This window comes from Salmo salar, chromosome ssa10, assembly GCF_905237065.1.
Source record: "Salmo salar chromosome ssa10, Ssal_v3.1, whole genome shotgun sequence".
NCBI lineage: Eukaryota > Metazoa > Chordata > Actinopteri > Salmoniformes > Salmonidae > Salmo > Salmo salar.
This window is the reverse complement of record NC_059451.1, coordinates 86,996,902-87,020,407: the sequence shown is the minus strand read 5'-3', so window position 1 is coordinate 87,020,407 and position 23,506 is coordinate 86,996,902. Positions and strand designations below refer to the sequence as shown.

Sequence of the window (23,506 nt, the reverse complement as noted above, 5' to 3'; positions counted from 1 at the left end):
TTGTGCTTTACATATTTTTAAAGATAAAATATGTTGGGGCTTTTTGGGGTTAACTTTAATGGAAACAGTAATGTACCCTAATATACTGTACTTATGTGTCAAACGCATTGGGCTATATAACATTCGGCCCTGATTAATGATTACACAATAATAGTCTATGTTAATAAAAGTATGTAGCTATTCCCGAACCAGAGCATTTATGTTCTCATTTTGCTGAAGGCAATTATCAACTGAATAGAGGGGAGCGCGTGTGATTGAGTCGGGTGGAGTTGCAATGCGCGACCACTTCAATCGCTCCACTACACCACTCGGCGAGAGACTGTCACAGACCAGAATGACCTCCCCTCGCGGCCAACCACAACAATTTGTATTCCCTTGATTATATGTTTTGGACATCATGAAAATAACGTCAATGTGTGCATAGAAAGAAAAGTGTTAAAGTTATCAAGAAAGAAGCGTTCTTCAGAGAAGAGTATTAGTAAAAAATCACATTTACCAAGGTAAGTGAATATTGGGGCACTTGTGTATTTTTATCCTATGCGATTTAACGATATTCATATATTATGTCTGGAAACATGTCAATTAAGTAAATGTCTCTTTTAATAAAATATGCAATGTGTTCCAATGTGTGCTGACTGAAATATTGTCAGTGTATTTATGGGATATTGATTGATTGTAATTTTAATGTTCAATGTACTGCTTCCTGAAATTGCAAACTGATGCAAATATTTATGGTGGCACACAGGATATGTCAGATGTTAATGTGAAAAGAAAGCACAAAGCTCAAGCTGTCAACCACAAGAGGAAACCGAGTCAGTTGTCTCTAGTTCTAAAGTAGAAATGTCAGTCTCCTCTGAGACTCATGTCTTTACTTCTCAGGTTCACTCTTATCTGTCTATTAAAAAGGGACATATACTCTCTCTTTCTGTATCTATCTTTGCTCCATATTTCTCTGGATTGACCTGTGCTCATCCCTTTTGTTGGTAGTTAAAATCTATTCTGAAATGTTTTGAATTTCCATTGTACGCAACCATCAAAATTCTCACCCACCCCCATAAGTATTCTCAAGTGACATTTGCTCTCACAGTAGATGAGATGATGCAGTCAGTCTAGTCCTTCAGCACTGAGATTAGTGAAGATGGGAATGCAATTTTCAGCTTGGGTTCACAATTGTCTTGATTGATAGTCATCTTGATAGATCTATGGGTATCTATATGTGTTGACTTAGCCTGGACCATTTGAAGATAATGTCCCTAGTTACTGGCCCAATACCCAATTTAATCTTTTTACCATCTGAATAAATGGTCTGAGAAAAGTTTTCCTGCTGATTAGAACAGCTCAAGGGGCACCCGAGGGGCACTTTATGTTTGCAGACAACCAGACCTGTATTTATCTGTGAGGTCACTTCCTTCTACCACACTGAACACAGAGAGGAGAACAACATGATACTGAGGGTGGTGACTTGGGTCTATAACTCTTTTAGGTAGCCTACTGTATTCAAATCAGTTTTCAGTGTGTGACGCACATGGCGAAATGTAAACTAATAGGTTAAAGTATCAAAGATTTTATTTGAACGTCAATACGCCTACAGTATGTGGCATTATTTATTTTAGAATTCAAGTCACTGAGACAGTTCTAGACTCTAGTCACTAATTCAGATCCTGTAGTCTTTCCCCATTTCCTACTATCCCACAAAGATGTGAACCGTACTTTGGCCAAAGCTTTGCCTTAGGTTTGGAGAATGTGTTAACTCCATAATGTTGGATGGACTGAGGGGCTGTTATCACCCTCTTTATTTTTGGTATGTATTGTATCGTCAGTGCATACATTTGACTAAATGTGTAAAACACATTGCTGATACCAAATCAACATTTAACTGTTTACATTATACCAGCAATTGAGAATATGATACTTTTGTACACTTGCGCAAATCCACCCATCAATGAAGATGCTTAGGTTGGAAGTGTATGATGATGCTGTACACTTCAGTATGCTCCCATTGTACACTTTTGCTTTGGTTGAATCAAATTATTTTATACCTTCATTTAACTAGGTAAGTCAGTTAAGTCAAATTCTTATTTTCAATGACAGCCTAGGAACAGCCTGTTCGGGGGTAGAACGACAGATTCGTACCTTGTCAGCTCGGGGGTTTGAACTTGCAACCTGTCAGTTACTAGCCCACCACTCTAACCACTAGGCTACCCTGCCGCTCCAAATATATTGATAATGGAAAGACCTTTCGATGGAACGAGCATCATAGAGAGCCTCATATATGACCTTTAGATGGAACGAGCGTCATAGAGAGCCTCATATATGACTTTTAGATGGAACGAGCGTCATAGAGAGCCTCATATATGACTTTTAGATGGAACGAGCGTCATAGAGAGCCTCATATATGACTTTTAGATGGAACGAGCGTCATAGAGAGCCTCATATATGACCTTTAGATGGAACGAGCGTCATAGAGAGCCTCATATATGACCTTTAGATGGAACGAGCATCATAGAGAGCCTCATATATGACTTTTAGATGGAACGAGCGTCATAGAGAGCCTCATATATGACCTTTAGATGGAACGAGCGTCATAGAGAGCCTCATATATGACCTTTAGATGGAACGAGCGTCATAGAGAGCCTCATATATGACTTTTAGATGGAACGAGCGTCATAGAGAGCCTCATATATGACTTTTAGATGGAACGAGCGTCATAGAGAGCCTCATATATGACCTTTAGATGGAACGAGCGTCATAGAGAGCCTCATATATGACTTTTAGATGGAACGAGCGTCATAGAGAGCCTCATATATGACTTTTAGATGGAACGAGCGTCATAGAGAGCCTCATATATGACCTTTAGATGGAACGAGCGTCATAGAGAGCCTCATATATGACTTTTAGATGGAACGAGCGTCATAGAGAGCCTCATATATGACCTTTAGATGGAACGAGCGTCATAGAGAGCCTCATATATGACTTTTAGATGGAACGAGCGTCATAGAGAGCCTCATATATGACCTTTAGATGGAACGAACGTCATAGAGAGCCTCATATATGACCTTTAGATGGAACGAGCGTCATAGAGAGCCTCATATATGACTTTTAGATGGAACGAGCGTCATAGAGATCCTCATATATGACCTTTAGATGGAACGAGCGTCATAGAGAACCTCATATATGACCTTTAGATGGAACGAGCGTCATAGAGAACCTCATATACGGCGCCTACATATAACAATCCATTAACCATATCAGAAAATGACATGTAGAAAAATGCGCATTTTGGTTTTATTTTTTTATTTTAAGTGTTCATTATAACCTTACAATGCATTACTTCAGTTCATTAGTTATGGTACAACATACAGTGCATTCGGAAAGTATGCAGACCCCTTCCTCTTTTCCACATTTTATTATGTTACAGCCTTAATCTACAATGGAATAAATATATATTTTTTCTCATCAATCTACACGCAGTACCCCATAATGACAAAGTGAAAACAGTTTTTTTGATATTTGTGCAAATTTATTAAAAATAAGAATAGAAATACCTTATTTACATAAGTATTCAGACTCTTTGCTATGAAACTCAAAATTTTGCTCAGGTGCATCCTGTTTCCATTGATCATCCTTGAGATGTTTCACCAACTTAATTGATTGGACATGATTTGGAAAGGCACACACCTGTCGATATAAGGTCCCACAGTTGACAGTGCATGTCAGAGCAATTGTAAGGAATTCACTTGTAAGGAATTCAAAGGAATTGTACGTAGAGCTCCGAGACAGGATTGTTTCGAGGCACAGATCTGGGGAAGGGTACAAAAAATGTCTTCAGCATTGAGGGTCCCCAACAACACAGTGGCCTCCGTCATTCTTAAATGGAAGAAGTTTGGAAACACCAAGACTCTTCCTAGAGCTGGCCGCCCGTCAACACTGAGCAATCGGGGGAGAAGGGTCTTGGTCAGGGAGGTGACCAAGAACCCAATGGTCACTCTAACAGAGCTCCAAAGTTACTCTATGGAGATGGGAGAACCTTCCAGAAGGACAACCATCTCTGCAGCTCTCCACCAATCAGGCCTTTATGGTGGAGTGACCAGACCGAAGCCACTCCTCAGTAAAAGACACATGACAGCTCGCTTGGAGTTTGCCAAAAGGTACCTAAAGGCCTCTCGGACCATGAGAAACAAGATTCTCTGGTCTGATGAAACCAAGATTGAACTCTTTGGCATGAATGCCAAGCGTCACTTCTGGAGGAAACCATCATGCCGTGGGGATGTTTTTCAGAGGCAGGGACTGTGAGACTAGTCAGGAAGGAGGGAAAGATGAATGGAGCAAAGTACAGAGAGATCCTTGATGAAAACCTGCTCCAGAGCACTCAGGACCTCAGACTGGGGGCGAAGGTTCACCTTACAAAAGGACAACGACCCTAAGTACACAGCCAAGACAACACAGGAGTGGCTTTGGGACAAGTCTCTGAATGTCCTTGAGTGGCCCAGCCAGAGCCCGGACTTGAACCTGGTCGAACATCTCGAGAGACCTGAAAATAGCTGTGCAGCAACGCTCCCCATCTAACCTGACAGAGCTTGAGAGGATCTGCAGAGAAGAATGGGAGAAACTCCCCAAATACAGGTGTGCCAAGCTTATAGCGTCATACCCAAGAAGACTCGAGGCTGTAATTGGTGCCAAAGGTGCTTCAACATAGTACTGAGTAAAGGGTCTGAGTACTTATGTCAATGTGATATTTCAGTTTTTTTTATTTTTATAAATGTACAATTTGCTTTGTCATTATGGGGTATTCTGTGTAGATTGATGAGGGAAAAAACAATTGAATCCATTATAGAACAAGTCACATAACAAAATGTGGAAAAAGTAACTGTATGCAGTCCTACATCTGTGATCTGTTGGTATTATAATCCATTTCCTATACCCTGGTTCCACTAGCACCAGCAGTGGAGGGAGGGTCTTACACAATGGCACATCAGTAGCTTAGCAACAAGAGCCCTCACCACACTCCTCATGTCCTTACATTACGTTACCTGTGTATGAATATTTGACAGAGTACAGATTTTATTCTCTCATATGACACATGAAGGACCCCTGTAGATCAAATATTCTGCATGCGACCCTGACCTTTGTTTTTCATGCAGCTGAATTGATTCATTCAACTCTCTGGATACTGCACATGGATCAAATATGTGTTTAATGTTCTATTGAATATGGAATATGAGAATTTATGATAGGTCTCAAATTCTCTGTCATTAACCGCCCTGCATTAAACATCCTCCTGTTTTTGTGCGTCTCTCCATCTTATTTTGAACCTATGAGTCTCTACAGAATGCTCCATGCTACAGTAATGTCATTCATAGTGCTGTTTCTCTGTGCTGTGTGTGTTCCTAGGCTGTGGGAGGGCTGACACTCCTGCGAGCATGGCCTACACGCTTGGCACGGTGCCTGACTCTGGGCCAACCATGGGTCCCCAGAACTGCGTCACTAGGGTGGAGCTGTCCGTGTGCTGTGGCAACCTGCTGGACAGAGACGTGGCCTCCAAGTCTGACCCCTTCTTAGTGCTCTTCCATGAGGTGGACAGCAACTGGGTTGAGGTGAGGAGGGGGGAGGAGGGTTGGGCATGTCTGGGAAAGGTTGAGGGGATCAATTATAAAGGAAGAGAAAAGGAGAAATGACTGTTGGAAAAGTGGAAGGAATGAAGGATTGTAGGGGTTGAATAAAGTGGTGAAGTAAACCACTTGAGAGGGTGAAATAATCATTAACAAATATCCTCTGACTGTTGATTGCTCTCAATGTTTTTTTGAATGATACTCGCCAAGTTCGCAATAACACACAGTGTTATCAATATACAATGAAGAAACATCAATCCAGAGCCGTCTTTGAAGTGTCTTGAGGAGTGTGGATCTGTGTGTGCTCCGGGTGCCCTCTCATTGCCAGGGAAAGACATGCCTGCCTGCCTGCCTGGGTACTGTTGTGTTGAAGCAGGCTAAGTGTGATCGCTGCAGGCTTGGGCTGTCGGTCAACAGGGCAGGCTCCAACATGAAACCAGCAAAGCGGTTGCTGCAGTTACCATGGAAATTTGGACGGAAACAAAGGAGTCATGATGTTCTTGATGCGTGGAAAGAGTAATGAGGAATGGAACTTACAGGCAAACAGGGAAGGGACATGGAATATACCCAGTGGGTTTTGAAAACGGGTAGCCTATATGTAAAAAGTACCTCGGAGGATGTCTGCTATTCCAGAGGTGTAACATTTAATCTCTTTAAACTCACTGAGCATGTAGTCATCCTGACAATGGTTTCTCTTTGGATCATGATGAAAGCTACAGCACATGAAACACACAACTATACACAAACATTCCAAAGCTATATGAAACAAAAACGCAGAGAAGAAATAGAGGAGTGAATGGTTTTTAAAGGGAAGGGCTTTTCTTCCTGTCTGTCTCGGCGTGAGAGAAGGGTTCATTCTGGGTGGAGGAGCCATCTGTGCTGTAGGGGTAAAGAGGGAAGTGTGATAGCACAGAAAGGGGAGGGAGGTAACAGTCAGAGAAGATGCTGGGAGAGACACAGAGGCGAGGGGTTCCAGTCAAACAGACAGAGCAGCGTTGGAATGTACAGTTTGCGCCAGTCTAGCCTCAGAGATAAGAGCACAATGGGGTCGAGGACTATGTGAATATTCTATCAGTGAGTCACACATACACTGTGTTAGTCACCACCAGCTAGTTTTATCTTTCACATGAATAAGGCCTTTTCAACCTTACACACCCCCACATGTCCACCTCCAATCCAGTGGAGGCTGCTGAGGGGAGGGCGGCTCATAATAATGACTGAAACGGAGTGAATGGAATGGCGTTAAACACATGGAAACCATGTGTTTGATGTATTTGACACCATTCCACTTATTCCGCTCCAGTCATTACAACAAGCCCGTCCTCCCGAATTGAGGTGCCACCAGCCTCCTGTGCTCCACTCTGTATACTCGGTGTTGGCACGTTTGTGTGTGTGAATACAGTACCTGTTTGACAAAACCATATTCCTGTGTATCATTTTCAGATTGGTCGAACAGAGACTGCGGTAAATAACCTGAATCCAGTGTTTGGGGTGAAATTTAAGGTGGACTACCATTTTGAGGAGGTCCAGAAGCTCAAGTTTGCCCTGTTTGATGAGGACAAGTGCAGCAGCCAGTTGTATGAGCATGACTTCCTGGGAGAGTACATCTGTACACTGGGGGTGGTATGCTACCTGTCACACTGTTCTTAGAGTCTGTCTGTGACCCCTTTCTGCATCTGTTTATCACCTGTTTGTTATGTTTATTTGCAGTTGGGCATTTTCACCCCTCACTCACTTCTCTCTCTGGTCTGTTACCTTTAGATTGTGTCCAATAAGAAACTTCACCGGTCACTGACCTTGGCCAATGGCAAGCCAGCTGGGAAAGGAACCATCACAGTGAGAACATCATGCTTGCACAACTCATACCCACAGAGCGATCCAAGAAATAAAGACATGTCCACACACACGCACTCACACATACACACACACGTTCTGTAACATGGTACAGTTTTACACTGGATACAATACAGTAACGGGTTCTCTTGTGTACAGATAACTGCGTTGGAGCTGTCAGACAATAGAGTAATCACACTGACCTTGTATGGGAGAAAGCTTGACAAGAAGGTAAGAGTCACTGCCCATGTAGTACCATATTATCATCACTGTTAAGAAGTTATTACGTAATATTTGGAACAACAATATGATTTTGTCAATAAAGACAATGCTCATGAAACAACAACAATGCCCTCTCCAAGTCTTCACCGTGGTATGCCGGCAGCTATGTGGGCCATTGTCGAACAAGATTGCTTTGTTTTGCAGGATTTCTTTGGTAAATCAGACCCTTACCTAGAGTTCCACAAACAAGGAGATGATGGGAAATGGATGTTGGTCCACAGGACAGAGGTGAGTTGGCTCGGGGGTGGCTGTTTAGACTATTTCAATGTCAACACTGCAGAACTAAGTGTATTATATCACTAAACAAGGTGTATTACCACCTGGTAATACATTAACTGGATTGACCTAGCATCTGAGTTCTGTATTCCACATGACATGGAAGAAGTTGTATCTCTGTAGCTGTTTTTGTGCTGCAGGTGATAAAGAACACTCTGGACCCGGTGTGGAAGCCCTTCACAGTACCACTCATCTCCCTCTGTGATGGGGACGTAGACAGGAGCATCAAGGTAAGTGAGGTTTACCAACATGTGCATTCATCTGAGGACGACGGCATGAAAATGTTAGCGAGGGAATCCCCTTTTAGATATGTAAAAAGCCAAATACATTTGAAGTGATTTCTTGTGGTATTACGGAATGTTCTGATCTTTTTGTCCTTCCTGTGTGTTGTCTCATATTACAGGTACTGTGCTATGATTACGACAACGACGGAAGTCATGACTTCATTGGAGAGTTTCAGACCACTGTCACCAAGATGAGTGAAGCCCAGAATTCACTGGAGGTGAGGGATGGATTTTAGATCTGTTCCTGTTTATCTATGAGAGTTTGTTCTATATGGGTTAGTCATGCTTTGATGTGGATCTAAGACCATTTTCACATTGTCTCCAATCTCAAAGCACTCCTCACTGTGAGTGAATGACTCACTTAAGACACTACAGTCTCAATGCATCTAACACAGCTCACCATTTCTGAATGGAGGATGCCCGTTCATTTGGATATTTACAAGTGTTTATTTACTAACACCAATTCAATCTACTGCCTGTTTTAACCTCACTAAGAGATGTTGGGTAACACTTTATTTTACAGCTTGGTAACACCTGGTGAGAGAAGTAGGAAGTTACATTTTACTTCAGTTTTTGGCTGTCAACTTCTTCCTGAAAACCTTGTGTCATTTGCTAATGGCAGAAATCCAAATAGAGCTGGTGTGAGAATGAGTGTAAATTGTGTGGGTGTGCAGATGGGCCTTAGTTGTAATTTTTCACTTAGTGTTCCTTTCCGCCAGGTCGAATTTGAATGCATTAATCCGAAAAAACAGAAGAAGAAAAAGAGCTACAAAAACTCTGGAATCATCATTCTGAAGTCATGCAAGGTGAACCAAAACACGCAAAGACTCACAGATATACACTATGCCTCTTAATTAGTCAACCCATTATGGAAATCACAAAAAGCCATATTAAGTCTAAAAGGAAACAGCTTTAAATGTAATATGAATCCACATTAAAGCGTTATGCACACAGCTAATGACTTTCCTTCATAATAGTATTTTTTATTAAAAACCAAAATGCCTGTAATGTGGCTTTGCTTCAGGCAGGGATTAAAGTAATGGCTCCAAATCCCTATTAAATTAATGTATTAATATCAGCACAAAACACCTGTCAGTCTCACACAGTCCACCACGGTTCTGCCTGCAGTAATCACCTTTGTTCAGGCAGCCAATTACTGAATATGGAGATGACTCAGTCCTATCAAAGTGTCACTGCCGCGCCTCCTCCAATTATTTATCCATAGGAAAAAACAATTTGAACTTGCTTGAGTATGGAAAAGTATGAGCAGAGTTTGAATAATGTTTGAATAATGTGTCCTCAGGTTGAAAGGGACTATACCTTCCTGGACTATATTTTAGGTGGATGCCAGATCATGTTCACTGTGAGTATGAGGTCATCACTCAACTCAGTGTGTCTCCCACTCTACCTGTAAACTCTGACCCTTTACTCCTACTCTCAACCGTCTCTGCCACCCACCTACAGTAACTCAGACATCCACCTACCCCTGGCAATGGACTCCAACATGTAAAATTACACATAACTCAGGATGGAACACAAACACACTGTGCACACACACACACGTACTGTATGTTCGCACACATACTAACAAATACATTTTGAAATACACTACCATTCAAACGTTTGGGGTCACTTAGAAATGTCCTTTTTTTTTAAAAGAAAGGGACATTTTTTGTCCATTAAAATAACATCAAATTGATCAGAAATACAGTGTAATCATTATTCATGTTGTAAATGACTATTGTAGCTGGAAATGGCAGATTTTTTATGGAATATCTACATAGACGTACAGAGGCCCATTATCAGCAACCATCACTCCTGTGTTCCAATGGCACGTTGTGTTAGCTAATCCAAGTTTATCATTTTAAAAGGCTAATTGATCATTAGAAAAACCTTTTGCAATTATGTTAGCACAGCTGAAAACTGTTGTTCTGATTAAAGAAGCAATAAAACTGTCTGTCTTTAGACTAGTTGAGTATCTGGAGCATCAGCATTTGTGGGTTCGATTACAGGCTCAAAATGGCCAGAAACGAAGAACCTTCTTCTTAAACTCGTTAGTCTATTCTTGTTCTGAGAAATGAAGGCTATTCCATGTGAGAAATTGCCAAGATACTGAAGATCTCGTACAACGCTGTGTACTACTCCCTTCACAGAACAGCGCAAACTGGCTCTAACCAGAATAGAAAGAGGAGTGGGAGGCCCCGGTGCACAACTGAGCAAGAGGACAAGTACATTAGAGTGTCTAGTTTGAAAAACAGACGCCTCACAAGTCCTCAACTGGCAGCTTCATTAAATAGTACCCGCAAAACACCAGTTTCAACGTCAACAGTGAAGAGGCGACTCCGGGATGCTGGCCTTCTAGGCAGAGTTCCTCTGTCCAGTGTCTGTGTTTTTTTTGCCCTTCTTTTATTTTTATTGGCCAGTCTGAGATATGGCTTTTTCTTTGCAACTCTGCCTAGAAGGCCAGCATCCCGGAGTCACCTATTCACTGTTGACATTGAGGTGCATGGTTGCTACTCAGATCTCCTCCAGCTCCTACCAAACCTGTGGCTGACAACTGGACAGCTTCCCTTGTTCAATAGATGGACAGAAAGATAATGAGGGAGGGAGGGAGGGAGGGATAGATCTAACATTAATAATATTTACACTGTATTTCTCATCAATTTGATGTTATTTTAATGTACAAAAAATTTAATTTTCTTTAAAAATCAAGGACATTTCTAACTAATCCCCAAAACTTTTGAACGGTGGTGTATATTTTAATGTAACGTTTATTTTTTTTATTTGAACATAAACCACTTGCATATGCTACTTCATTCATTAAATGCATCTTACAGTACTGTACATCTTTGGAAACATGGTAGGTTCAGAATTCTCTGTAGAAGGATAAAATCATCATTGGTCTATTTTTGGCTCAGGCTGATGGGAGAAACATTGTGCGTCCCTGGTGATGTCACACCTTTGTGTCAGTGCTCCGTTATTGGCCAGCCAGGGTATTTATCTCCAATGGTGCTGAAACACTTTACACCTCCACCACTTACGTATCCGTGCTACCGTGAAATACTCAGAGGAACTGTTCTCAGCACCCAGGGTTTAGAAACGTGTAAAAACAACTGTTACCACCATGATGACATGTTGTTGCATACTGTAAATACTTTAGTACATACCAAGAGAGAATGTAGACTTTTATGCCAATATTCTGTAGATATTTTGTGGCCACAAATTAACTCCACCTGTTTTTTATTATTCCCTGAATGGCAATATTAACTTGTTCCATCTTGCCACAACTTTTTAGTTACCTGTATGTGACTAGTTGTGTTTATTTATGTGGTTGTGGACCACAAACATTGTTCTGATGAGCAGGTTATGTGTGGTCCTGTTCAACCAATTATTTTATCCCAATGTTATTGTCAGATTTTTTTTATAAGCAAATATAACATTTGTGTTTCCATAGTTACTGTGTTTTGTGCCAAAGCAGACTGTCTTTGCAGGAATGAAAGAGAGGGAGAGACAGAAAACAGTATAGGGGTATTACTGGAAAGACACAACTTGATGGTTTGGCTTTAGGTGGCTACATCTTATAGGTCACCCTTGAGAGACCAATGGAATTTGTGTTTGTACTGTATCCATAAGATTTTGTCTTTTAGTTGACATTTTCTAAAACCTAGGAAATGTGCAATGATTCCTGACAGTTTTATTAAATGTATCTGATTTTAAAAGAGGAGATACTCCTATTTCTACTTGGTCAAATTATGTATATCCTTATTTTTTTTAAACGTGTTCAAACCCCCAGTAAGATTATAACACCATTACCTTAATCCACTATGATAATTCAAATATTTAAATAGTTCACCCATGTGTGCTTCATGGATATTATACCTGCTTGTTATAATTCAGCTCGAGATTGGTGTTTGGGAAGGAATGTGAATCTAAATCCTCAACTGTGCTTGCTGCAGTTCTCTTAAACTCTTTTTCTTTTGTGAGAGACCCAGGGCTCTCTCTCTGTTCCACAGAATTCAGTTATACTTAATGCTAATCTGTTAGAGGGGAAATCTTCTCTACAGAGATGCAGATGAGGAGCACTGCTTATATTGAAGAAAACAGTATTTGTGGTAGTTGCAGGAAAAACCTTCTTGACTATAGAGCAAAATATTTATAACATTGTAATAAAAGCAGCATTAGAACAATGGTCAAACCAGCCTAAAGGTCAGGCCTGCGGTGGGGAGCAGTCCTCAGTAGAACAGTGTTCATCTATAAGGTCATCTGATTGTACATTAGCTTGTTACTTCACCACCGGCTCTTTCGGAAGCACTACACTTTTAGAAGAAAAGGGTTCCAAAAGGGTTCTTCGGCTGTCCCCATAGGAGAACCCTTTTAGGTTCTGGATAGCATCTTTTTTTCTAAGAGTGTAACAAAGGGTTAGAGATATGTTTAAGAAACAGTGTGGTACTTCATCTGTACTAAGGGAGTTAAAGCTGAAGATGTGAGTCAGTTGCCTGATCAGCACACTCATCATCTTACCTAGAGCTTGATTGAGACGCATGGGGTCGGGCATAAGACGTGGCACCCTAATTCTGTCCAATCTTATCTATCTATCTATCTATCTATCTATCTATCTATCTATCTATCTATCTATCTATCTATCTATCTATCTATCTATCTATCTATCTATCTATCTATCTATCTATCTATCTATCTATCTATCTATCTATCTATCTATCTATCTATCTATCTATCTATCTATCTATCTATCTATCTATCTATCTATCTATCTATCTATCTATCTATCTATCTATCTATCTATCTATCTATCTATCCCTCCCTCATTATCTTTCTGTCCATCTATTGAACAAGGGAAGCTGTCCAGTTGTCAGCCACAGGTTTGGTAGGAGCTGGAAGAGATGTGGATTACAGTTTTTCTCCATTGGTTTGGCTCATTTCTTGAAACAGAAATTACATTCTCAAAACTCTAAGATCATTTGGCAAAACAGTCTTACAGTTCAGCACAACACTATAGCTCACTTGCAAAAGCTCATGTCTCTCCTAAAACTGTTCACTCATGCTTCAAAACTAAATTCCTTTCCCATATAAAGAGTCAGTGCCACGAAAATGGCAAAGATCCTTCTCAATTGCTTTGGCTCATTTCTTGAAACAGACCGGAAGTTCTCAACACTCTTGGTGCTTTAACCAAAACTAAATTTCCTTCTCATTTAAACAGTCAGTGCCCCCAAAATGCAGCGGGCCACGGTGGAAATTCACATTGTCCCATACAATGACATATTGTGGTAGGTGAGGCCCTACGAGACCTCTCTCATTTTCAGGGATCAAATCAAAATGAAGGCGGTCCAAGAAGATGAGGAGCTTCTGTGTATTGTATGGGCCAAGACTGGGGATGTGAGTGGCCACACCATTCTCAGATATGGCAGCACACATAGTTATATTGCCCCCTCGCTGGCCTGGGACATCCGCCGTGGCCCGGTGGCCAATAATATTACGGCCACGTCTTCGGCCCTTGGCCAGGTTGAAGCCAGCTTCATCCACAAACACGAGGATGTGATGGGTCTCGTTTCCTTCCAATGCCATTATTCTCTACAATAGCGTAAAAAAAGAAAACATCAAATCAGTCATACAGAAGAGTCATACACTACAGTTACAGACAATTACATAGGAATGTTCTATGTTCTCCACAAGTTCAATATACTACTGGCCACTACTCCAGTGGTTCCAAACCTGGGGTACATGTACCCATATGCAGAGGTACTACAGGGGGTATTTGACAGAAAGGGGAGGGGGGAAATCATCAATGACCAGACTTACTGAAATGTTACAGTAAAACCCACAGTATTAGATAGATTTACATGGGAGGCACTAATTGCAGCTCTTTGACCCCTTTTCTTATTGTATGTTATATTCTTCAAAATAAGGATTATAATGATAATTGCATCATACAGTAAGCTGCAGTTTTTAGGCGAAATGTTGAAGTCAGATAAATCAAATACTTCCATACCTGGATTACCTGGATACACAAATCAGGTAAAGTGGGTACTGAAGCCAAAAAAGTTTGGGAACCACTGCTAAATTGTAAAAAGGTTATAATGATGGACAACCAGTAACTGACTTACATGTACATACTGGTACCACAGCTCTTTCACTCTATCAGAGTTCCTCTCAAATGGTACCCTGTAAATTTGCTTCATTGTCATCTGATGCTTCTTCAATATCCGGTCTATTGTGGAGTTGCTTATAGAGTTGACATTTTGGAATATGGCATTGTCTTGTAGGATTGCAGCGTGGATCTGTCTCAATGTGATGGCATTATTTGCCATCACCATGTTACAGATCTCTTGTTCTTGTTGTTCATTGAGAAGTTTTCCTCTGCCACCCGTGCAAGGTTGTCGTCCAATCCTAGATATAGAAGTCAAAGGACAACACTCCATTCGTAATGTATACCTTATGTATTCCTTACAGAATGAGTTACCTATGTAATTGTATTGTTGTTTTACTTACAGTAACTTTACCACAATTCTAATGCATCACTGCACAGTGACTGGAATACTACTGTAAACTGTATCATCAATACTGTAGAAAATAAACTGTTCCATAGTTTATTTTCTCCAATGTTTTTCTTGTCATTTTTAGTATCATAACATCCCATTGAGGTAAGATATTACTGTAGGCCTATCACACACACACACACACACACACACACACACACACACACACACACGCACACACGCACGCACGCACGCACGCACGCACGCACGCACGCACGCACACACACACTAAATGAATAGGTAAATGTGTAAATAAATATATTTCTTGCTCTATGCACAGTGTCCTGTCCTATACAACATATAATTCCATAATTGACTGACTACATACCTGTTTTCCCTGCGAAAGGTTTGGATGATGGAGGAGACTGTTGAGCGAGTCACATTAGGCTGCACTCGGCGACCTGCCTCCGCCATTGTGAGGCCATGGTTGATGACATGGTCTATAATTGTGGCCCGAATTTCATCCGGGACAGCATGGTGTCTTCGTGCTCCTCGGCCTCTTCCCCCTATTCCACCACCACGCACCCTTACTCCTCCTCCTCCTCCTCTTCTTCTTCCTCTCCCTCTTCCTCGAGCAGTCAGTTGCCCTTGTTCATTTACTTGGCCAGGTGCCTCCATGTTCAGAAATTGTACTGGTCCTGCATGGTCAAGCTCTTTACATACATGTTTGGCAGCATTCACAGTCATGGACAGCACCTGTCAGGTAACTAAACATACTGTTTGATTGGTCATCTGAGATGTGTGAAACTCCTCCTTCGTTAGTCAAGTTCTAGTTTCACCTGACTGTCAATTGCTGTAATAAATGTATCAAATGTTCCAAGGGATTCATATATGGTATTCATGGTATTATGTTCTTGACTAATTTTGACAATTGAACAGACTATTGTGCATGTGATGACTTATACAATGAAATGACGCTGACACGTTTTGGAGCGAACAACCATTAGACTGAGAATCAACAATCAATTTAGATCGATAAGATCTATTCACTTGGAAATTGTGCTAAATGTAGGCTACATGTACTTAATCATTTGCAAAGATGTACTGAGACATTGAGACATGTACTTAGACATTTGCAATTTGATGAAATGAATGAGAAATTCAATTCTGTTGTGAACAATTGCCTAGTGGTTTGGAGGTTTGTCCATGTAGTTTTGAGAATGTAATTTCTGTTTCAAGAAATGAGCCAAACCAATGGAGAAAAACTGTAAAGGGGGTTAAAGGCAGTGGGTTAAAGGCAGTAGCATGGACTGCATGAGGATGTGGGCTTGTTTGTACAGCAGGGGAAAAAAGTATTTGATCCCCTGCTGATTTTGTACGTTTGCCCACTTACAAAGAAATGACCAGTCTATAATTTTAATAGTAGGTTTATTTGAACAGTGAGAGACAGAATAACAACAAAAAAATCCAGAAAAACGCATGGCAAAAATGTTATAAAATGATTTGCATTTTAATGAGGGAAATAAGTATTTGACCCCTCTGCAAAACATGACTTAGTACTTGGTGGCAAAACCCTTGTTGGCAATCACAGAGGTCAGACGTTTCTTGTAGTTGGCCACCAGGTCTGCACACATCTCAGGAGGGATTTTGTCCCACTCCTCTTTGCAGATCTTCTCCAAGTCATTAAGGTTTCGAGGCTGACGTTTGGCAACTCGAACCTTCAGCTCCCTCCACAGATTTTCTATGGGATTAAGGCCTGGAGACTGGCTAGGCCACTCCAGGACCTTAATGTGCTTCTTCTTGAGCCACTCCTTTGTTGCCTTGGCCGTGTGTTTTGGGTCATTGTCATGCTGGAATACCCATCCACGACCCATCTTCAATGCCCTGGCTGAGGGAAGGAGGTTCTCACCCAAGATTTGACGGTACATGGCCCCGTCCATCGTCCCTTTGATGCGATGAAGTTGTCCTGTCCCCTTAGCAGAAAAACACCCCCAAAGCATAATGTTTCCACCTCCATGTTTGACGGTGGAGATGGTGTTCTTGGGGTCATAGGCAGCATTCCTCCTCCTCCAGACACGGCGAGTTGAGTTGATGTCAAATAGCACCATTTTGGTCTCATCTGACCACAACACTTTTACCAGTTGTCCTCTGAGTCATTCAGATGTTCATTGGCAAACTTCAGACGGGCATGTATATGTATTCTTGAGCAGGGGACCTTGCGGGCGCTGCAGGATTTCAGTCCTTCACGGCGTAGTGTGTTACCAATTGTTTTCTTGGTGACTATGGTCCCAGCTGCCTTGAGGTCATTGACAAGATCCTCCCATGTAGTTCTGGGCTGATTCCTCACCGTTCTCATGATCATTGCAACTTCACGAGGTGAGATCTTGCATGGAGCCCCAGGCCGAGGGTTATTGACAGTTCTTTTGTGTTTCTTCCATTTGCGAATAATCGCACCAAATGTTGTCACCTTCTCACCAAGCTGCTTGGCGATGGTCTTGTAGCCCATTCCAGTCTTGTGTAGGTCTACAATCTTGTCCCTGACATCCTTGGAGAGCTCTTTGGTCTTGGCCATGGTGGAGAGTTTGGAATCTGATTGATTGCTTCTGTGGACAGGTGTCTTTTTTACAGGTAACAAGCTGCGGTTAGGAGCACTCCCTTTAAGAGTGTGCTCCTAATCTCAGCTCGTTACCTGTATAAAAGACCCCTGGGAGCCAGAAATCTTTCTGATTGCAAATCAATTTATAACATTTCTGACATGCGTTTTTCTGAATATTTTTGTTGTTATTCTGTCTCTCACTGTTCAAATAAACCTACCATTAAAATTATAGACTGATCATTTCTTTGTCAGTGGGCAAACGTACAAAATCAGCAGGGGATCAAATACTTTTTTCCCCCACTGTAGGTGAACGCTTGTACTCGCCGCTTCAGGGAGGGCTTGTCAGTTGTAATCTTTGAGCAAATTAGCATGTTTATATTGTAACCTTCTGAATGAAGTCACTTTTCCTGAGGACAGGATCCTGAAATAAGGCCGAAATCTATTTATACGCTCCACATCTGTTCATATTTTGAACCGATTTATAGACTTTGTTTGTGTTTGTAAGCATGTCTGTCTCCTTTCTTGCTATTCCTGTAGGTTGGCATTGACTTCACAGCATCTAATGGGAACCCCCGGGAGCCCTCCTCTCTTCACTACATCAATCCTCTGGGCAGCAACGAGTACCTGTCAGCCATCCTGGCTGTGGGCCAGATCATCCAGGACTATGACACGTGAGTCCCGTTATAGTAAACACTACTGACAGGACTCATTATGACCATATCACAGATACATACAGTATAATATTTTTCATAATACATCAGTCTTAAGTTACGAAAAGGTCCCTTCAACTCTTCTAATTCTGTGTCTACTCAGTCATATTCTTTATGTCACTTCAAAGTATCAGATTGTGTGGGTAGGTTTAATTGTTTATGACAAAGTACCAACCCAAGTGTATTGCAACATTCCATGATGCAAAATTGTATATTGAATTTTGATGAAGTAGCTCAACACTGCCAATCTGTTGCAATACTTCCTCAGTGACAAAATGTTTCCTGCTCTGGGATTTGGGGCTCAACTCCCTCCAGACTGGAAGGTAAGTGTATGTACTGTCTGTATGCGAGTGTGTGTTTTCACAGCACACTACATATGATAGAAGTAGAGCCAAAGGAGTGTTAAAGAGAAGAGGGCGACTGGAAGAGAACGCTATCACGGAGATAAAGAGTATGTATAATACATGCATAATCCAATGATTATACAACTGTTGTCCCATCTGGGTTGCCATGGCACTGCACTGATGTAAAGGACAAAGGGAAGAGGAGGATGAGCAACAGAAATAGACAGAATATTTAGCCTTGCTTTCAGATACTGTAAGGGAAGCATTTAGGGAGGTTTAACCCATCTGTGGTCTGAGAGGACTAGAGGAAGGAGAGAGCAAGAGGTTGAAAGAATGGGAATGAAAGGCCACTGCAAGGATGGGAATGAAAGAGCACTGCAGGGATGGGAATGAAAGGGCACTGCAGGGATGGGAATGAAAGGGCACTGCAGGGATGGGAATGAAAGGGCACTGCAGGGATGGGAATGTATGTAATGGAATTGGCATGAAGGAAAGCTAAATAGAATAGATAAAGTGACAGAAAAAGGGATGGGGGAGGGGATAATTATACAATTTGATCACATACACAATTCACTACTTTTCCCAAGGGGATAATTATATAATTTGATCACATACACAATTCACTACTTTTCCCACCAGTTACAATTAAACAATGCAAATTCAGATTTCTACTGCACCCGCATTCCTCTACTGTCTCTCTCACAGCCATTGGACATTCTCAATTTTCCATTTCTGCACCTGAGCCTTGTTTCTTTGTCTCTTGAACCTGCAGGTGTCTCATGAATTTGCCATCAACTTTGACCCGACCAATCCATTCTGCCAAGGTGAGCAACTACTATGTTATCTGTAACTCCTATTTAAAACCTTACTACAGGCTGTACTTACCAGAGTTGGTTTCTTGCTTTTTCAATGGAGTTGGACTTCTGTCTAATGTATTAGAGAAGTACCATACTAAAACCCTCTGTGTAGAGTCTGAGTTTGCTGTCAAGCATTTTCCATGACATGGTTTCCATGTGGGTTTCCTGTGGTCAGGTGTGGAGGGGATTGCCCAGGCCTACTCTGCCTGCCTGCCTCACATCCGCTTCTACGGCCCAACCAACTTCTCCCCCATCATCACCCATGTGGCCCGCTTCGCCACCCAGGCCCTGCAACAGGAGACTGCTGCGGTGAGTGCTCGTTAGCACTATTAGGACCACTACTTTCATTGTTTATCCATTTTCATTCTATTGAATGTATCATTTTGCTGTTTAACATTACCAGTTCTCAATGACATGTAAATCCCCCCACATTACCAATACTTATTGACTTTAGAGGCGGATGCACTTTGTAGTAAACACGAGCACTGTTCCACTGCCTGTGGCCAGTTATGGTAGCACACAGGCTGACCATGTGACAGGTTTCCAACTGTAACCCAGAGCTCCTGAAGTCACAGAACCGTTCAACATTCACACGGTTGGAAAGGTATTACCACTGAGTCCTTACATGACATCTTCTTGATCCGGGGTAGAGTTTTTTTAGAAAGATTACATTTCCATGGAAAACATACCCTCACCACAGCTGAAGTAACTCAAAAGCCATATCTAACAATATGGAAAATAGCTGGAGTATTTACTACATAATCTACTCTACACGCACCCTATTCAAACACTTTCCACTCATCCCTGTTTTTACAACAGTAGTGCTCTGTACTCTACCGCTCATGCATAATGAGACATTACAGACTCCAGCTTATTGGTGGAGTCATCACAGTTACAATGAACAGAATTCAGCCCGTTGGACAGCTTTCCCTTTAAGAACAATTCTTTCCTGTGTCTCTCAGACAGGTCTGTTCCCATCAGAGCTGCTCAGCATGCTGTAATCAGAAAATAATGAGTCCCCTTACTGCTTTTCTCATGGGCCTATCAGCAAGCTGTGTATATGTGTGTGTGTGTGTGTTTTTTTGACTCGGGGTATGTAAGATGGAGAGTTGGATCCAGCACTAACAGAGATCCTAATTGCTGTGTGAGAAAACTTTGCTTCTAGTTGTCAGTTCAAAGTCTGCAGAGGCATTTTGAACAGCGCTCGCAATTTCTCTCTGCTCTTATTACCAGCCCAGAGGAGAGAACAGTAGCCAATAAAGTCCCCTTTCAATTATATAGATGTAGGATGTTATTTTGATCCTCCTGTTGCAGGGGAACTTTCCTGCAATGCAGGCAATTAAAAACTTGTAGTGTATTTAAAGTTTAAAAAGGCTTCTGAAGTTTGTAATTTCCACTTTGAAATTTCAGACTTAATTTTCGAAAAATGGATCAACCCCTACAAAAATGGCCATTAATTATAAACCACATAATAATTCACATTTCCTGTTGCTGCAGGATTATTTTCCTGCTGTAGCAAACCAGCTCAAATTAAGATCCTACATCTGTAGTTATTTATAGATGGTGATTCAGTGAACAAATCTTCCCTCTTTTCACCTGTTGTTTATTGGTTTTAATGACTAATGAGGCGTAGCCTAGAGGTCTACTCTTTTCTCTTTGCAGTCCAACAGAATGGTCTCTCTCTCTGTCTCTGCTCTGTGACGGGAGAGGGATCTGACTCTTGACAGAGATGCAGCACTGGAGAATGTGACCGCAAAGATGTGACAGCAACTCTACACTTTCAGAAAAAAAAGGTGCTATCTAGAACCAAAAAGCGTTTTTGGGCTGTCCCGATAGGAGAACCATTTGAGGAACCCCTTTTGGTTCCAGGTATTACCCATTTGGACGTAGAACTCTTTCCACAGAGCATTCTACATGGAACCCAAAATAATTCTACCTGGAACCAAAAAGGGTTATCCTATGAGGACAGCCGCAGAACCATTTTGGAACCCTTTTTTCTAAGTAGTGTGAACAGCCTAGAATGAGACAGTTAACAAGTATTTTCCTCCAGGGAAGGAAGAAGCTGAAAAATGAGCTCCTACAAATATTGAAATTTACATGGTTTTTAGAGTGAAGTACATCGGAAAAAAGCTAAAGAAAACTGCAAGACTGAATAGGAGAAAAAACAAGCAACAAACAAAGAAGATAGGCTTTTGAAAAATAACTATTTTTCATAAAATTGTAGTTATCTTAGCAAGCTGAATTGTTTACCAGTTGCTAAGCAGTTGCTAGGGACTCTTTTGGAAGAAGCTAGCTAGCTAACGAAGAACAACAAAGAATATCTAGTTAACAGAAGAAAAGAAAGAGAAAATCAGGACAGAAGAAAGGATATCAAAGTGAAACAGTTCTCTAAAGACACAAGAGACAATAATACAAGAAACAACACTTCTGTAGCTTGTCAACTATGTGTCTGTCTATCCCTGTTCTCTCCCCTCTGCACAGGCCATACAAACGCTTCACACCGCGTGGCCGCTGCCACTCTAACCTGGTGGTCCCAGCGCGCATGACCCACGTGGAGTTCCAGGTCTCCGGCAGCCTCTGGAACTGCCGGTCTGCAGCCAACAAGGCTGAGTTCATCTCAGCCTATGCTACCCTCCAGTCCCTAGACTTCCTGGCGCTGACGGAAACATGGATTACCACAGATAACACTGCTACTCCTACTGCTCTCTCTTCGTCTGCCCACGTGTTCTCGCATACCCCTAGAGCATCGAGCCAGCGGGGTGGTGGCACTGGAATCCTCATCTCTCCCAAGTGGACATTCTCTCTTTCTCCCCTGACCCATCTGTCTATCTCCTCATTTGAATTCCATGCTGTCACAGTTACCAGCCCTTTCAAGCTTAACATCCTTATCATTTATCGCCCTCCAGGTTCCCTTGGAGAGTTCATCAATGAGCTTGACGCCTTGATAAGTTCCTTTCCTGAGGATGGCTCACCTCTCACAGTTCTGGGTGACTTTAACCTCCCCACGTCTACCTTCGACTCATTCCTCTCTGCCTCCTTCTTTCCACTCCTCTCCTCTTTTGACCTCACCCTCTCACCTTCCCCCCCTACTCACAAGGCAGGCAATACGCTTGACCTCATCTTTACTAGATGCTGTTCTTCCACTAATCTCATTGCAACTCCCCTCCAAATCTCCGACCACTACCTTGTATCCTTTTCCCTCTTGCTCTCATCCAACACTTCTCACTCTGCCCCTACTCGGATGGTATTGCGCCGTCCCAACCTTCGCTCTCTCTCTCCCGCTACTCTCTCCTCTTCCATCCTATCATCTCTTCCCTCTGCTCAAACCTTCTCCAACCTATCTCCTGATTCTGCCTCCTCAACCCTCCTCTCCTCCCTTTCTGCATCCTTTGATTTTCTCTGTCCCCTATCCTCCAGGCCGGCTCGGTCCTCCCCTCCTGCTCCGTGGCTCGACGACTCACTACGAGCTCACAGAACAAGGCTCCGGGCAGCCGAGCGGAAATGGAGGAAAACTCGCCTCCCCTGCGGACCTGGCATCCTTTCACTCACTCCTCTCTACATTCTCCTCTTCTGTCTCTGCTGCTAAAGCCACTTTCTACCACTCTAAATTCCAAGCATCTGCCTCTAACCCTAGGAAGCTCTTTGCTACCTTCTCCTCCCTCCTGAATCCTCCTCCCCCTCCCCCCCTCCTCCCTCTCTGCGGATGACTTCGTCAACCATTTTGAAAAGAAGGTTGACGATATCCGATCCTCGTTTGCTAAGTCAAACGACACCGCTGGTCCTGCTCACACTGCCCTACCCTGTGCTTTGACCTCTTTCTCCCCTCTCTCTCCAGATGAAATCTCGCGTCTTGTGATGGCCGGCCGCCCAACAACCTGCCCACTTGACCCTATCCCCTCCTCTCTTCTCCAGACCATTTCCGGAGACCTTCTCCCCTTCCTCACCTCGCTCATCAACTCATCCTTGACCGCTGGCTACGTCCCTTCCGTCTTCAAGAGAGCGAGAGTTGCACCCCTTCTGAAAAAAACCTACACTCGATCCCTCCGATGTCAACAACTACAGACCGTATCCCTTCTTTCTTTTCTCTCCAAAACTCTTGAACGTGCCGTCCTTGGCCAGCTCTCCTGCTATCTCTCTCAGAATGACCTTCTTGATCCTAATCAGTCAGGTTTCAAGACTGGGCATTCAACTGAGACTGCTCTTCTCTGTGTCACGGAGGCT

At 42.3% G+C, this 23,506-nt stretch overlaps 1 protein-coding gene across 1 annotated transcript in view; it reads left to right on the top strand.

Moving 5' to 3' along the window:
* The first annotated feature begins 231 nt into the window (after nucleotides 1–231).
* The window catches only part of LOC106560852 (copine-2), a 29,609-nt gene continuing 6,334 nt past the window's right edge, over nucleotides 232–23,506 (top strand). The window contains exons 1-14 of the mRNA XM_014124226.2: nucleotides 232–500; nucleotides 5,392–5,594; nucleotides 7,053–7,232; nucleotides 7,371–7,445; nucleotides 7,602–7,673; nucleotides 7,869–7,952; nucleotides 8,141–8,230; nucleotides 8,404–8,502; nucleotides 9,004–9,090; nucleotides 9,588–9,647; nucleotides 17,912–18,045; nucleotides 18,353–18,407; nucleotides 19,201–19,252; nucleotides 19,461–19,594. Of these exons, the coding sequence (XP_013979701.1) occupies nucleotides 5,421–5,594; nucleotides 7,053–7,232; nucleotides 7,371–7,445; nucleotides 7,602–7,673; nucleotides 7,869–7,952; nucleotides 8,141–8,230; nucleotides 8,404–8,502; nucleotides 9,004–9,090; nucleotides 9,588–9,647; nucleotides 17,912–18,045; nucleotides 18,353–18,407; nucleotides 19,201–19,252; nucleotides 19,461–19,594 (1,296 nt within the window). The 5' untranslated portion in view covers nucleotides 232–500; nucleotides 5,392–5,420. The remainder of the gene's footprint in view (nucleotides 501–5,391; nucleotides 5,595–7,052; nucleotides 7,233–7,370; nucleotides 7,446–7,601; nucleotides 7,674–7,868; nucleotides 7,953–8,140; nucleotides 8,231–8,403; nucleotides 8,503–9,003; nucleotides 9,091–9,587; nucleotides 9,648–17,911; nucleotides 18,046–18,352; nucleotides 18,408–19,200; nucleotides 19,253–19,460; nucleotides 19,595–23,506) is intronic.